General features: G+C 41.0%; 1 protein-coding gene across 1 annotated transcript in view; it reads right to left on the bottom strand.

The window, feature by feature from the left end:
- Positions 1 to 2213: 2213 nt before the first annotated feature.
- lama1 (laminin, alpha 1) overlaps positions 2214 to 16129 on the bottom strand; it is a 291180-nt gene continuing 277264 nt past the window's right edge. Inside the window, exons 62-64 of the mRNA XM_072569885.1 lie at positions 14922 to 15055; positions 6147 to 6369; positions 2214 to 2713 (exon numbers count right to left, since the gene is read on the bottom strand). Of these exons, the coding sequence (XP_072425986.1) occupies positions 2553 to 2713; positions 6147 to 6369; positions 14922 to 15055 (518 nt within the window). The 3' untranslated portion in view covers positions 2214 to 2552. The remainder of the gene's footprint in view (positions 2714 to 6146; positions 6370 to 14921; positions 15056 to 16129) is intronic.

Here is a 16129-nt window from a genome sequence, read left to right as displayed (position 1 = left end):
GATGGTTCTTAAATGTTATGAGAGTAGCTGCCTCCACCACCACCTCAACCAGTACGTTCCATACTTCTACCAGCCTCCAGGTGGAAATATTATCCTCCTGATTACCTCTAAGCCCATCTACTCCTCACCTTAAACTTATCCTCTCTCGTCTTTAGGTCCATCTGCCATGGGGAAAAGCTTCTCACTATCTACCCTCCCTATGCCATTCATAATTTTGTGTGCTTCAATCAGATTCCCCCTCTGCTCCAGGGAAAACAAACCCAAGCCGATCCAGCCTCTCCTCATAACTGAGACTTTTCAGCCCAGGCAATAGCCGAGTGTATCTCCTCTGCACTCTCTCCAGTACAAGCACGTCCTTCCAATAGTATGGCAACCAGAACTATGCCCAGTATTCTATCTAATTTTTTACCCTGGTTGAGGCATGGGGACACTACCATTGCACCATAAGAGGGCCCCTTAAATGTTTGGTGCAGGTGGGATTTGAGCCTGGGTCTTCCAGCTCAGAGGAAAAGATGCTACCACTGTATCCCAAGCACCCCCACCTCCAGAGTTCCATCTATGACCTAATCAATGCTCTGTAAAGTTGCACTAATGATGATTGACTGTTAACTGCCAATCTTTATTTCGATTTCAAACCAAGCAGGTTTGCTAAGATTGGTCAAGACATTACCTGGGAAATCAACCAGCAAATGGTCATCACCTATATTTGCTATAATAGTCACATATGTTCTTTGGAAAAATTCAGGTCCTCATACGGGAGATATATAATTTGAGCACAATCTAAATCTGTTGTCAATGTAATTCTTTGCACATTCAGGGTCATCCAGCATAAGTCGTGACTATATCCAACTGGCTAAACTCTCAAGAATTTTAGATCTGATTCTGTTAGATTCTGAGGCTTTATGACCAGTTAACTGTATAGAAAGTTATAAAGTTTGATAAGAGGTGGAGGTTGGATATGATACAGTGGTTTATCAGACAAAAGACGTATATAACCTGTGACAATTAGGATAAATCGCAGATGCCAGAGGATAAAGTTCGTTGGGCATAGACTGTGGTGCTCACATTAAGGTTATGAATCCTGCTCCCCAACCAAAATGTTGGGAAAGTCTTCCCTGGGTCTTCCCTCAGCCCCTTCGGTCTGAAACAGACAGTTCTTATAAGAACTGCCATCTACACAGATTTCTTGATCAAACTGGTTACTACAGTAATAGCCATTATGTGAGATTTCCTGCTATACATGAAATACTAGAAAATTTCAGTTTTAATGGGACTCCAATTTCCAACAATTCCTCATATGGACAACATGGGTGACAGAGTCCACTTGCCAACCCATCAGCACCTTCCTGTCCTACAATAACATGGAAAAGCAGCACTTGCACTGTTATTCTTGCAAATTGTCCTGAACAGTGAAAGCCCAAAAAACGTTGCCAAAATGTGTGTTTTTGTTCAGTGAAACTGTCAAATAATTATTTGAATAATTGGTAATTAACTTGGAATATTCATATATTTGCCTGATTTGTACATGTGTTAAACGGCATTGCATCAATTTATTATCAATATATAGCTGCACCGTGCTGGTTCATTCACACAGAAATAGGCATGACACAAATATCTGTGCCATTCAGTCTGTGTGTTCTGTGCTAGTCACTAGGTATCTGTGGCCTTCTGAACTTGTGACCAAATTCCAGTTTAAGAAAGTCTGAGCTTCTACTTGTAGCTTTTACCTTTCGGAAGATGGAAGACAAAGATAACTACTTAAACATAATATTAACACAGATCTGCAGTCAGTTCTGCTATAATGCAGTAGTCCCATTCTTGTACAATCCCGTGTTATAAGAAAATTGCGTAATAGCAGCAAACTAATGGGGCCAGAATCGAGTTATAACTAATACACACTTGAAAAGTTTATGCTTTAGAAACAATGTCCCCAAACCATCAATTGTGTTATAGCAAATTTGCATTAATGAAACACACGTTATAGCAGAATGATCTGTACCTTCTTTTGACTCGATGGATTAATTCAATCATTCACATCTGGAACGATCTCATAACAGGCATTAAGGACTTATTGTCATGTCAGGATTGTTTCATGGGAAAGCGTTAGAATTAAGCAGGCAGTTTTGAAGAAAATGTGGTGAGCAACCAGGAGAACAATGTCCTTAAAGTTTTTGTAATTTGTGCAATTACATAGTAACTCAAAAGCTTGCACATTGTTTCAAATCAGGTTTACACTTTATTTGCAAAATGATAACATATTCAAAACGAACACAGATTAACATTTCAGGAAATACTGTCAAGGAAAAAAACAATTGTAAACATTAAAAAAAATTAAAATATTCCATCCTGATGTTGTTAATGGTTTTGTTTATGGAGGTACTTGTTGCATAATACAAAATGCTTTTAGTTAAGCATCTGCCAGAAACAAGTGATTTATCGTCTTAAAATGCATTTTTATCCTGAGTAAAGAAGGTCAATTAATACAATTGGGAAAGGAGTACGGAGCAGTCGTTTTGATGAAATTCTCTCGGCTGGGAGGACATTCCTGAAGTCTAGTGTTCGACGCCGGGGCAAGAATGAGGAAAGACGCCTCGGAGATCAAAGGCCTTGCTGAAATCAAAGGCCTGGATCTGTTGGTTTTTTGTCAGCTTGAGGTTCCTTATGCACCCCTGGAATGGCTCTTGAAGGGTCAGGCAATTTTGTTTCACATTAGCTGTGTGTGAAAGGACAAATATGCATCTATCAACATGAGTTAACTGAAATACTCACAATACATTCAATGGGTGGCAAACTCTAACTTGAGAATCAGGTAAAATTCAACTGTAAGTAATTAAAGTTTAAAAATAAACTCAATACTTGAATAATGATTGACCTTGCATTTTGTATATTGATTGATCTAGATCTGGAAAAAAGGGCGGGCGAGCTCAGTTGGCTAGATGGTTCGTTTGTGAATGCGATTCGTGCACCAAAGAAACTTTGAGACCCATTCCCCGTGAGTATAGTTTACTGAACAGGCGTACAAGACCATACCAGAGCACAGGTAGGCCACTGAGCCCATCAAATCTGCTCTGAAATTCAATGAGGTTATGGCTCACATGCTAAATCCTCAACTTCACTTCCCTGCTGCTTTCCCTTAACACATGATTCCCTTAAGGATTAAAAAATCTATCTACCTCAGCCTTGAATATAAATAATGACTAGATCAGATCTAAATCAGAAGGTTGCGAGTTCATATCATGTGATGACTGTAGCTCAATTCCCTGGATTTTACATCAGGACAGAGTTAAGGGCAGCATGGTGGTTAGCATTGCTGCCTCACAGTACCAGGGACCCAGGTCAATTCACGCTGCGGGCGACTGTGTAGAGTTGATACATTCTTCCCGTGTCCTCGGGGTGTTCCAGTTTCTTCCAACAGTCCAAAGATGTGCAGGTGAGGTGGATTGGCCTTGCTAAAATCCCCATGCAGGGGCATGGAAATTGGTTGTGGGGGAGGGGGGGTTTTGGGAGGGTATAAGTGGGATGGTCTTCAGAGGGTAGGTGCCGATTTGATAGGCTGAATGGCCTCTGTGTAGGTATGCCATGATTCTATGACCCAGTCTCTGCAGCAAAGGAAATTATAGAGTCACCTATAATTTGAGGTGAGAGAAGGAATTCTGTGTAATCTCTACCTAAAATTGGTAACCCTTTATTCTGCCCTCAGGTCCTAGACTCTCCCACAAGGGAAACAGCCATTCTGCATTTACCCTGTCGGGTCCCCTAAGAGTTCTTTCTGTTTCAATAAGATTGTCTCTCATTCATTTAAACTCCAATTAGTACAGGCCCAACCTACTCTGCTTCTTTTCATAGCAAATCCCTCCATACCTGGCATCAGCCTAGAGAACTTTCTCTAGAGTGCCTCCAATGTCAGTGCATCTTTCCTTAGATATGGGGACCAAACCTGTTCACAGTATTCCAGCTGTGGTCTGACTAATGGCATGTATAGATCGTTCTGCTATAAAGCACATTTTGTTAACACGAATTGGCTATAACACCACTGACAAATTGTGGGCGCTATTTGGATAATGCAAACTTTCTACTGAAGGGGTATAGTGATTTTCAGTAGCGCTCTTGTACAGTGCTATAGCACAGGGTTGCAAAGGACCGTAACTGTCACATCATAGCAGAATGACCTGTATAGGTGTATCAAGACTTCCTTACTTGTATATTCCATTCTTCTGGAAATAAAGACCAATACTCCATTTGCATTCCCTATTACCTGCGAAACAGTGTATGTTAATGAGATAATGATGTCTAAAGTAATGTAGCATTGACATCAGCAGTCACATGCTATTAGGCAGTACAGACTTGATGGGCTGAAGGGCCTCTCTGTACTCTATAATACTATAAGATTCACAGTACAGGCCAACCATTCTGGAAAGCTGCAAGAAAAAAATCAATCTTCGATTTATTAGTAAGAGTTCTGGGGGAATTTCAGAGAGTCAGACAACAGGCACTCTGAGGTAAGGCAAAAAAACAGATACAGTGCACAGCACGGTCTGAGGAACAACCTCTCAGTTGGACAGGACTCATTCCCAACACTCAACTCTCAAGGTTGGCTGAATCCACGATGACAAATCAATCAGAAGTTGTTTCTGTGGAGTCCATCAATCAATACTGTCACCTGAAACTACTGAGGTAGGGCCTGTTTGTCTGCTATTGATCTGTCATTAATTCCCAAGAGCCTGATTTAGGTAGAGAACAGCATCAGAAATAGGTGCTGACTCTGCTCACACAGTAGGACAAGTGTCTCAATTGACTTCGAGCTTGGAATGTGTGCATCAACCAGAGGGGCTGCTGCTGATTATGACTGAGTGATGGATAAAATGCATTCCCAGACACTGGGTGAAGATTGAAGTCTTACTGGCCTATACTTCCAATCAACATTAGAAGAGCCGGTCATAATTTACTGCGTATATTCCACACAGGAATGATGTATTAATTTGTTGCTACAGCACTGTCTCTTAGATATGAGGGGGGGAGAGAGAAACCTAGATAAGAAACTAGACAAAAGCCAAGAAAATATCAGTTTTGATTTGCTAACAATGTATTTTTTGCAGATGAATTAAATTTAGTTGGAAGCACAATCAAATCAAGATTTACACTTTAAGACTGCAGTTGGATTAATGATGACTAACTGCTAAGTGACCATATAAAACCTCTGAGTTGATACAATGGAGTGGAAGGGGTTAAAAAGGAAAGAGTAATAAAATTGCTATTCATAATTTGCTTCTTTTGCCAATTTCTGTCCCGACCTCTAGAGACTTCGATCAAATCTCCTTGAAATCTTCTTTTGTCCACGAGTTGTCTTCAATCCACCTTCACAGCTGAAGTTCTTCATTCTTGGAAACATTTTCATGGATCTTTTCTGAATTCTCTCTAATACCTTTTAATGTTTACTTTGGAGTGCAATCCTGGAAAACCCAGACAAGGTGAAGTGGTGGTCCCATGGTGCTATGGATCATCCAAAGATGTGGAAAGCATCTGCTTACTTTTGCATCATTCTGATATGAAGCCTACTCCCATTGAGGCTCCAGCCAACTGGAGCTGCCTCCAATCTCACCAGAAATGCAAATGACAATGCAATGGGCTTTACTTATCTCCTACCCTTTTGCTCTAGTGCCCCATAAACAGAATGCAGTCAACACAAAACTTTGGTACACCACATTGGGAATCAGACTCAATTAATTTTAGTTTAGTCTGTCGTGGTGTATACCGCTCCAAAAGCTAAATGCGCATCTTATTTATTACATTGGATTGTGATCTGTCTCTAGTTCTTCAATTTGCAGTTTCATTCCTAATATTTTCCTGATGTTGACATTGATGATACAAAGTAAAGTCCAAAGGTGTGCAGGTTAGGTGAACTGGTCACACTCAATTGTCCATAGAGTTAGGTGCATTAGTCAAGGGTAATATGGGGAATTGGTCTGGGTGGGTTACTCTTCAGGGGGTCAGTGTGGACTATTTGGGCCGAAGGGCCTGTTTCTGCACTGTAGGAAATTTAATCTAAAACAGCAGAAAACAATTAGACAGCGTGAAGGGATAATGTGCCAATTTTAAGTTCTATTCTGCTATCGACGCAGAAGTTAAACTCTAATAACAATACATACCAGGATAGCCTCCTACATAAATTGGATCATTAGTGTCTGCTGAGGTTGACTGAATATGGGGATTGTCAGCTTGCACAGTAACTCCATCCACAGTCAGTGTAATACGATGCTTGCTCTTATTGGCTCGAAGTTTATGCCACTTCCCATTGCACAGCTGGTTTGAATCCTTGGGTTCATATCTGGCAGTAATTCTTCCAGCTCCATTATTTACATGGAACAGAATCTGAAAGAAAAGTTGTTTTATCATTAAAAGAGTACTCCATACCAAATACTAACAAGCAAGGATGGACAAAACTGACTTTTTCCAAATGTACCTAATATAGCCAAGGCAGCACAACATTATTAACACACTTCATCCAGCAAAATGCTACCCATGTTTCTCAACAGGGTAAACCCTTAGTTTCCAATGGGACACAAAAGCACAGAATTACAGAATTGTGACAGTGCAGGAAACCATTTGGCCCGTCATGTTTGTGCCAGCTCTCTGAATGATCAATTCACTCACTGCCGGACTCCACTTTCTGTCCATGTGACCCAAACGTTCTTCTTTTACAGAGAGCATTCGAAGTCCCATCTGAATGATTCAAATGAAGCTGCCTCTACCATCCTGTCAGGCAGGGCAGCTTTCTCTCATAAAAACCAAAAGAACTAGAGACACTGTAAATCACTCGATCCGAAACATTAACTCTGATTTCTCTCCATTGATGACCTGCTGAGCTTCTCCAGCTGTTTCAGATTCTGTTTCAGCTTTCTCTCATGTTGCTTTTGTCTATTTTGCCCACTTATTTTGACTTCCTCCTCCCGATTCTTTCATGAGTGGAAACAATATCTCCATAATACTCTGTCCCGACCACCGATGGTTTTAGAGACTTCAATTAAGTCTCCTTACAACCTTATTTTCTCCAAGATTGTCTCCAATTTATCTTCATAGTTGAAGATTTTTTTATTCTTGGAAACACTTTCATGACTCTTTTCTGAATTCTCTCCAAAGCTTTTAAAATTCTTTCTAAACTACGGTAGCCAAAACTGGACACACTACTCCAGTTTAGGTAAAACTGTCTTATACAATTTCAACATAGTCTCTTTGTGTGATAAATATGTATAACATTTTATTCAAATTTGGATGTTTAAAATATAGGCAGATGGACTTTGTTTTCTTTCAAGAGGTCAAAGTAATTTGGGACAAGGGGCTGATTACCCTTAAGTAGAGGTGTGACCAAATGTTAAACATGCTGACTCTGAGGGAGTTCTTAAACCCGAGGATGTGTTGCAATAATGTCAGCTGTTAACCCTCAAGTTTTTTTAAATTGATTCCTAGTTGCCCTTGAGAAGGTGTTGGGGAGCTGCTTTCTTGAACCACTGAAGACCATTTGGTGTAGGGAGACTCACAATGCCGTTAGGGAGAGAATTCCAGGAGTTTGACCCGGTGTCAGTGAAGGAACGATGATACTGTTCCAAGTCAGGATGGGGAGTGGCTTGGAGAGAAACTTCCAATTGGTGGTTTTTCCAGTGTATCTGCTGCCCTTGTCCTTCTAGCTGATAGTGACCATGGGTTCGGAAGCTGCTGCCTAAGGAACCTTGGTGAATTTCTGCAGTACATCTTGCAGAGAGGACACACTGCTGCTACTGAGTGTTGGCGGTGGAGGGAGTGAATGTTTGTGGATGTGGAGCCAAACAAGCAGGCTGCTTTGTCCTGGATGGTGTTGAGCTTCTCTAGTGTTGTTGGAAGTGCACCCATCCAGGCAAGTGGAGAGTATCCCATCACACCCCTGACTTGTGCCTTGTAGATGTTGGACAGGCTTTGGGGAGTCAGGAGGTGAGTTACTCCCTAGCCCCTGACTACTCTTGGAGCCCAAAGTATTTGTAAAGCTAATCCAGTTCAGTTTCTGGTTGATGTTAATCCTCGGGATATTGATCGTGGGGCAGTCAGTCAGTGATGGTAATGCCATTGGATGTCAAAGAGCAATAGCCAGATTCTCCTGGAAAGTCTTTTGGATTTTCCACATGGCACAGGATGTGTAGTTTAGAAGTTGAAGCAACTTTTCCATTAATTAATTTATTATTTAGCTATGCCACTATAACCTTAACCGTAACCATATAATAAACTCTACCAATACTAACAATCTTTACTGCTATTAGTAAACCCTACCAATACTGATAAATCCTGCTAATATCTAACATGTCTTGCTGGCAATTATATCCCCAGGACCAGCTTAACCTACTGCCCCAATTATTGAGGGAAACAGAAACTTAGTGATTAATTACTCATCTCAATGTTTCTAGGCCTCGGCTCTCACATCCTGTTCTCTGGCTTCCTCTCTTTGACCACTACTTTTTATGGAATGTCTACTCTATCACTGCAGCAAATTCCCCCGCTCATCAAATTTCCAAGCTCTTGTATTCAGTATCAAAATGTGCTGTGGTGAGTTGCTCTCTTCATCCAAAATGGAGGGATTAGCAATCAATGAATGAACCAAAAGTTGCTTACATTTATCTCCAGAAACTGGCTAGAAAGCAAACCTTGTTGAAGTTTGGAGCATATCACCTCTCTGTAAGCAGGCGGCATGGTGGCACAGTGGTTAGCACTGCTGCCTCACAGCGCCTGAGACCCGGGTTCAATTCCCGCCTCAGGCGACTGACTGTATGGAGTTTGCATGTTCTCCCCGTGTCTGCGTGGGTTTCCTCCGGGTGCTCCAGTTTCCTCCCACAGTCCAAAGATGTGCAGGTCAGGTGAATTGCCCATAATGTTAGGTAAGGGGTAAATGTAGGGTTATGGGTGGGTTGTGCTTCGGCGGGTCAGTGTGGACTTGTTGGGCTGAAGGGCCTGTTTCCACACTGTAATGTAATGTAATCTAATATAATCACACACTCCAAACAGGAATGCCTTTGGGTAGACGGTGTTGGTGAGGGGGAAACAATGTAGCAGTCGCTCCAATCACAACACATCACATTTACTTCTGAAATGTTGATTTCTCTTTTAACAGAATAAAGGAGGAAAGAAAGAGTTAAGTAAAGGAAATAAGATGAATGTACTTCTTTGGGAAAAAGCCTGTGTAACTGAACTGAATTTTTAAATACTTCCACATGGTTAAACATTAGACTAGGCACATAATATGGAAAGAAATCAAAATGTCTGTGTAGACATTAAATACATGTTCTTGATAAACAAAACACAGTCTTAAATAGGGATTAAAAGGACAACGTTTACATTATAGCTAGGCTGAGTATGATATTATTTAAAACAGATTAAGACTTGGCACTAAAGAAGCAGCAAAATGGGAAAATATCCCTCAAAGGTCAAGTGCTAGTTGGAAAGCAACTTTTCAACCCTCCATGATTTCCAATTCCACCATTTCTTTTGAGCTCCCAATGTACTTCCATGAGGGACATGACAGAGGTATTCTCTGTACTGAACATCTGGCCAGAAGCATATACAGTCATTGGGTCATACTGCAAGGAAACACACCCTTTGGTCCTACTTGTCCATGCCAACCAAGTTTCCCAAACTAATCCAGTCCCACTTGTCTGAGTTGGCCCATATCCCTCCTAAACTTTCTTATTCATGCACCTATCAAATGTCTTTTGATCTCTTGTTTCTGCTCCAAAGTCACCTCCATGATTATAGATCACATTTCAAGACCTTTAAAAGTCACCCTTTATTACGAAAGGAGGGGACAAAAACATAGGGCCTAACCAGCATAGTAAACACCAAAGTATAAATGCAAAATCATACAATGGATGTATGTTAAATGAATAATATGCCCAGATTCTATTTTATTTTGATAAGCCTATATTGTGAGGGCAGATTTTCACAATAACTAACTTGGAAGGCGAAACAAAATGACCTGTCTTCCGAACGTACATTACAGGTCACGGTCACGGTCTCTCTAATCTACAACTGATCCTGGTCTCAAGCAGTCAGGAATCTTCAGTCTACACATAAGCTCAATACGCCGTGATAATTCAGTGGGAAAGAATTAGATTCCAGGCTGCTGGAACCAGTGTAAAACTGGTGACCCCTGTCCCCTCCTTCCCAAATTCTCTTGCCTCCTCTGAGATGGAGAGGTGGGGATGAAAGAGGCTTATTATTTGCATTGAGAATTGAGCCAATCTCTCCCACCTGAAACAATGGGAAACCACAACGGTCGAAACAAGCTTCACCTGGAGCTGGCAATTACCAAGATGTGTGGTCAGCCCTTTCACTGAAGGAAGCTACAGAATGAGAAGAGCTATCAATATTCTAGTATCTCAACTCAGAAACTCACCTTCTCACTACCTCGATGTATCACCTTTATGTAACAAAAGAGGCATTTAAATTGGAATGGTGGCAGGAGTTTGGGCAGATGTCCCAATAACAATTGATCTCTAGTTAGTTAAACTATAGGTTCTTTGAAGGACAATTTTCTGAGAGTTACCTGCTTCCCATGACTAAAAGCAATCAACTATGGTTTCATGGTTATCATTAGATCTTAATTCCAGATTCAGTCACGATAGGGTTTAAACCCAGCACCCCAGGGCATTACCTCGGTCCCTGGACAGGGAAATGTATAGCTTGCTTCTTAAACAGCAAAACATTTACAAATGTACACTTATGTTTGCAATGAAATATCTATCAGCTGTGTTACTGCATAAGTGTTTGTTTTTGTTCCCCTCCTACCAGGTGTCTGATGAATGGCAACTCTGGGCTGCCAGCGCTAAAATGGCTGACACTGGGAATCCTGGAAAATCCCGGCAGTGCCAAGTGCTTCTGCTATTACTGAGCGGAGGATAATGTGTGAGAGGCATGGTAGATAGCTAATGAGGTGAAAAACACCACGAGGAAATATTCTCAGGTCCATTCAGAGAAACGCCTCCACGAAACTCACCAAAATCCATACTTAGCTGTTTTCAGCCTAGTGAGTCTGACAGTCCGTGGATTTCGAGTTTTATTAAATCCAGAGGTAACTGAAGGTGTGAACAGGGAATAGATTTTGGATGTATAAAAATAAGCTATCAATGTATGCAAAAATGGCTTTAGAATATAGAGAGAATATTGCATTGCAATTCTGCATGTCCTTTTGCGGAAAAAAAATTTAAATTTAGCACGTGAGACGTATGTTCACAAATATAATTTGGAGGAGTTTTGGTCGAACTTAAAACCTCTATAATATTCTACACAACGTCCCTCTGGAAAATGCTGCCCAAAGCTCTTTCACTGGGGAATCCAGTGACGGTAATGCTACTGAGGGTCATAGGTAGGAGATAATCACCTGGCAATTGTGTGACATGAATGTTACTTGTTATTTATCAGCCCAAGAATGAAAATCAGGAACATCCCATTGCATAAGGGCATGAATTGCTCCAAAGTCTGAGAAATAATGAACATTGTGCCATTTGCTGCTAACAGCCCCACTCTGATGGAGAGGTTACTGAGGGATGAATAGTTGGCCCGAACACTAAGCCCTGTCTCATGTACTGAAGCTGTGAACGTTGACCCTCAACAGAAAGAACTCACCTTTAGAGACATACAGTCATACAACAAGGAAATGGATGCTTTGGTCCAACCAGTCCATGACGACCAGACAACCCAATCTGATCTCGCCCCATTTGCCAGCAGTTGGCCATATTCCTCTAAACCCTTCCTATTCATGTATCTATCCAGATGCTTTTTAAATGTTGTAATTATACCCGCCCCCACTACTTCATCTGGTAGCTCGATCTATACATGCACTACCTGCTGCATAAAAACGTTGTCCCTCATGTCCTTTCTAAATCTTACCCCTCTCACCTTAAACCTATGCCCTCCAGTTTTGGACTTCCTCACCCTGGGATAAAGACCCTGGCTCTTCACTCTATACATACAGCACATGATTTTCTAAATCTCTATAAAGATCACCCCTCAGCCTCCAACATTCCAGGAGAAAAAGCCCAGCCTATTCAGCCTCTCGCTATAACTCACACCCTGCAGTCCTGGCAAGATCCTCTTAAGTCTCTTCTGTACCCTCTCAAGTCTAACAACATCCTTCCGATAGAAGAGCGACCAGGATTGTACACAGTATTCGAAAAGTGGCCTCACCAACGTCCCGTACAGTTGCAAAATGACATTGCAACTCCTATACTCAATGTTCTGATCAATGAAGGCAAGCGTGCCAAATGGCTTCTTCACCACCCTGTCTACCTGTGACTCCACTTTCAAAGAACTATGCTGGACCCCTAGGTCTCTTTGTATGGCAACAATCCCCAGGGTCCCATCATTAACTGCATAAGTCCTGTCCTGGTTTGCCTGGACAAAATGTAACACCTCACATTTATCTAAATTAAACTACATCTGCCACTCCTCAGCTCATTGGTCTATCTGACCAAGGTCCCATTGTACTCGGAGATAATTGCCTTTACTGTCCTCTATACCACCTACTTTGGTGCCATCTACAAACTGAATCTGTCAAAGACCCAGTACCAATTCCAGGGATGTTGTAGAAGCAGCACAACATGGTTCGAGGTGGTAAATCAGAGACAGAAACAAAGACCGCTGGAAAAAACCAAACAAGTCTGGCAGCATTGGGGGAGAGAAATCAGAGTTAACGTTTCGAGTCCAGTGACCCTTCTTCAGAACCTGCTGAGTTTCTCCAGCAATTTCTGTCCTTGTCTCTGTTTCCTATTTCCAGCATCCCCAGTTCTTTCAGTTTTATGTTGGCAAAGTTTTGTGTGTGTAGGAATTGCAGAAAACACATGAATACTGATGAGTCTCCCTCAGGAAAATCAAAGGAACAAATCTTCCAGATGGTACAAGATAATTGCACACAAATATCATAAGACAGTTTCCAATTGAATTTCTTTCTTTACGTAATGTATGTGTTATTGTTTAGCCTTAATGAGTGCTCTAATTCAAGTTCATAGCTTCCAGACTCAATTCAGTTTACTGCATATACACTGAAGGAATTACGTTTATTCCAGAAACTATAAGCAATTCAATAAATTTCACTCTCCAAACAGTAATATTAATCAATCTGACATAATACTGTAATTGAAATTAAAGCAGCTTTGACACGTTCTCTTTAAAACTTTCTCTCAACTCCAAATAATCTGCTTTATTATAATTACGATTTAAGATTCCAAGATGTTTATCTTAAAGTCTGCATTGCATCCAATGCTGTTGATTGTGCCAAAAGTTATGTTAGATGAAAGAAGCTTTTCCCAAATGAAACTGATCAAACTACTAAAAGAATCAGAACCATACAGCATGGAAACAGACCCTTCGGTCCAAATATTCCACACTGACCATGTTCCCAAACTAAACTAGTCCCATCTGCCTGTGTTTCGCACATATCCCTCTAAACCTTTCCCATTCATGTACTTATTCAAAAGTCTTTCAAACATTGTAACTTTACCTGCATTCACCACTTCCTGTAGCAGTTCATCGCACACACTAATTATACTGTGTAAAAAAAGTTGCCTGTTGTGTCCCTTCGAAATCTTTCTTCTCTCACCTTAAAAATAAGGACCCTAGTTTTGAATCTTAGGGTAAAGACCTTTGCTATTCAGAGTTAAAAATCACACAACACCAGGTTACAGTCCAACAGGTTTATTTGGAATTACTAGCTTTCAGAGCACTGCTCCTTCATCGGGTCGCTATGGAGCAGGATTATAACACACAGGATTTATAGCAAAAGATTACAGTCTCATGCAAGTAAAATGATATATTTAACAAACCTAGATTGCTGTTAAATATATCATTTTACTCGCATTAGACTGTAATCTTTTGCTATAAATCATGTGTGTTATAATCCTGCTCCATAGCGACCCAATGAAGGAGCAGTGCTCTGAAAGCTAGTGATTCCAATTAAACCTGTTGGACTATAACCTGGTGTTGTGTGATTTTTAACTTTGTCCACCCCAGTCCAAATCTTTGCTATTCACCTTATCCATGCCTCTCATGATTCTATAAACTTCTATATGGTAACCCATCAACCTCCTACACTCCAATAGAAGTCCCAGCTTATTTTTATAACTCAAACCCTCCATTCCCAGCAACATCCTGATAAATCTTTTCTGAATCTTTCTTTGCATTAGCTATGACTTGAACCAGGGGAGAGTTTTCTCTTTGATCTATGTATAACTTCAATTGTAGTAGATTTCTTCTCTGTTGGCAAACGCTGTCCAAAGTTTCTTATTTTCCATCTGACACCATTCACTTTGAGCAGTGTCCTCTGGCTCTCGAAGCCTTGCTTGATAAAAGGATTTAATTTTGGTAATCTTGAAAATTTTCTGAAGACCTTCACCAAATGCATCCTAGTCATCCCTTTAGCATGGAAGTCCTAGGTTAGGTAATCACTTCTTTTAACCCCTACATACACCACTTCAAATTTCAGGAGGCAGACTCATAGCCAACCTCTGGACTCTCTCTCTAATGAATGCTCCGTAATGTCATCAATTGGCTGCCATTCTGGGAGCTTCCCAATTTATCAATGAATTTAAGACATGACCATTGGTTAATAAGGCCACTAACAGACACTGGAAATATAGTTTGATTTGATGGTAGATGCTTCTTCATTTTGGTGGACATAATTGTAATTAATACTGGCTGTATTTGTACAGCTTTCTGCTAGTTTATTATGTATGGAAGTCCTACATGAGCACAAGAAACATTTAGCCACGGATCCAGCAGGCTTTAGCGCCAAACATTTCCAATTTGCCATTTGACTATCTGAATGTAATAGCCACAGATCTCAGTTGCCTACCTGGTTTACACAGCCTATTGGATTAAACAAGATCAGGAAAGCATGTATTCTCTCTCACCTTGCCATTTACAATCTCCAGGCCAATTGCATCCACCTTAGCACTGCTGATGCCAAGCAGTACCGCGTTTCGGGTTGTACTGCGGAACTCAAATGTAACAATTACATCTGACCTCACTTTGTAACCTTCTTTCACTGCAAGTAAAACAGAAAAAACAGGTTTCATTCACATTCAGGCTCTTCAACGGAGAGATTTTACCCTGCAACAAGAACAAAGTTGTTCTCATTTTCACACAAACAGTCCAATTTCGTGTCTAACAATGGGCAGTCGCGTAGATAGAAGGATATTCTACAGATCCTACTCAGACTGAATTGCTCTGAGAGCCAGCATGAGTCCAGTGGGCCAAATGGCCTCCCTGTGTGCAGTGATGACTCTATAAACCCCTTGGAGCAGGCAGTTGATGGAGCATCAGGTACGGTGAGGCAGTTGATCCTGGATGGGTACTTGAGGAGAATGAATTTGCTGGGCTACCCAGGAAAACAGCGAGGGACTGACTGAATTGCTGTACAAAGTGCTCTTGGGAACATAGGACAGGGGGTAGGCTATTTGGCCCTTCGACTGTGCTCCACAATTCAATAAGATCATGGCTGATCTGGGTGTGGGCTCAGCTCCATTGTCCTGTCTGCTCCTTATAACCCTGGACTCCCCTGTCTGTCGTAAATGAAACAAATTTAAGGATTCAGCCTCCAATATTTACTGGGGAAGAGAATTTCATGGACAAAAGAACTTGCAACAGAATAAATTCATTCTCTTCTGCATCTTAATTATCCTTATTAATCTTACTCTTAAACTGCATCCCCTATTTCTATTTCTCACAACAGGAAGCATTCTCCACCCTCACCAGTCTCCTCAAAACCTTTACATATTTCAATAAGATCACCTCATCAGTTTCTCAACTCCAATGGGTAAAGGATTAACTTGTTCATCCTTTCTTCATAAGATGAGCCTTTTCTCCCAGGAATGAATTAAGTGAAGTTTTCCTAATTATTTCCTGTCAAGCCATACACAGAAGCCGCAGATGTGGTCTCACCAACATCCTATACAGTGCAATAAAACATTTCATCCCCATTGCCATAAACAGCAACATTGCATTTGCCTTCCAAATCATTTGCTATAAAATAACTCCATACAAATCTTTTGTGATTCATGTGCCAGGATCCCACAGCTCCCCCCACCCCCTTCAGAGTTATGGAAACTCCCCCCAGTTG

Source organism: Chiloscyllium punctatum, chromosome 5 (genome assembly GCF_047496795.1).
Source record: "Chiloscyllium punctatum isolate Juve2018m chromosome 5, sChiPun1.3, whole genome shotgun sequence".
Taxonomy (NCBI): domain Eukaryota; kingdom Metazoa; phylum Chordata; class Chondrichthyes; order Orectolobiformes; family Hemiscylliidae; genus Chiloscyllium; species Chiloscyllium punctatum.
The sequence above is the reverse complement of the archived record's forward strand: the minus strand, read 5'-3'. Positions and strand labels throughout refer to the sequence as shown.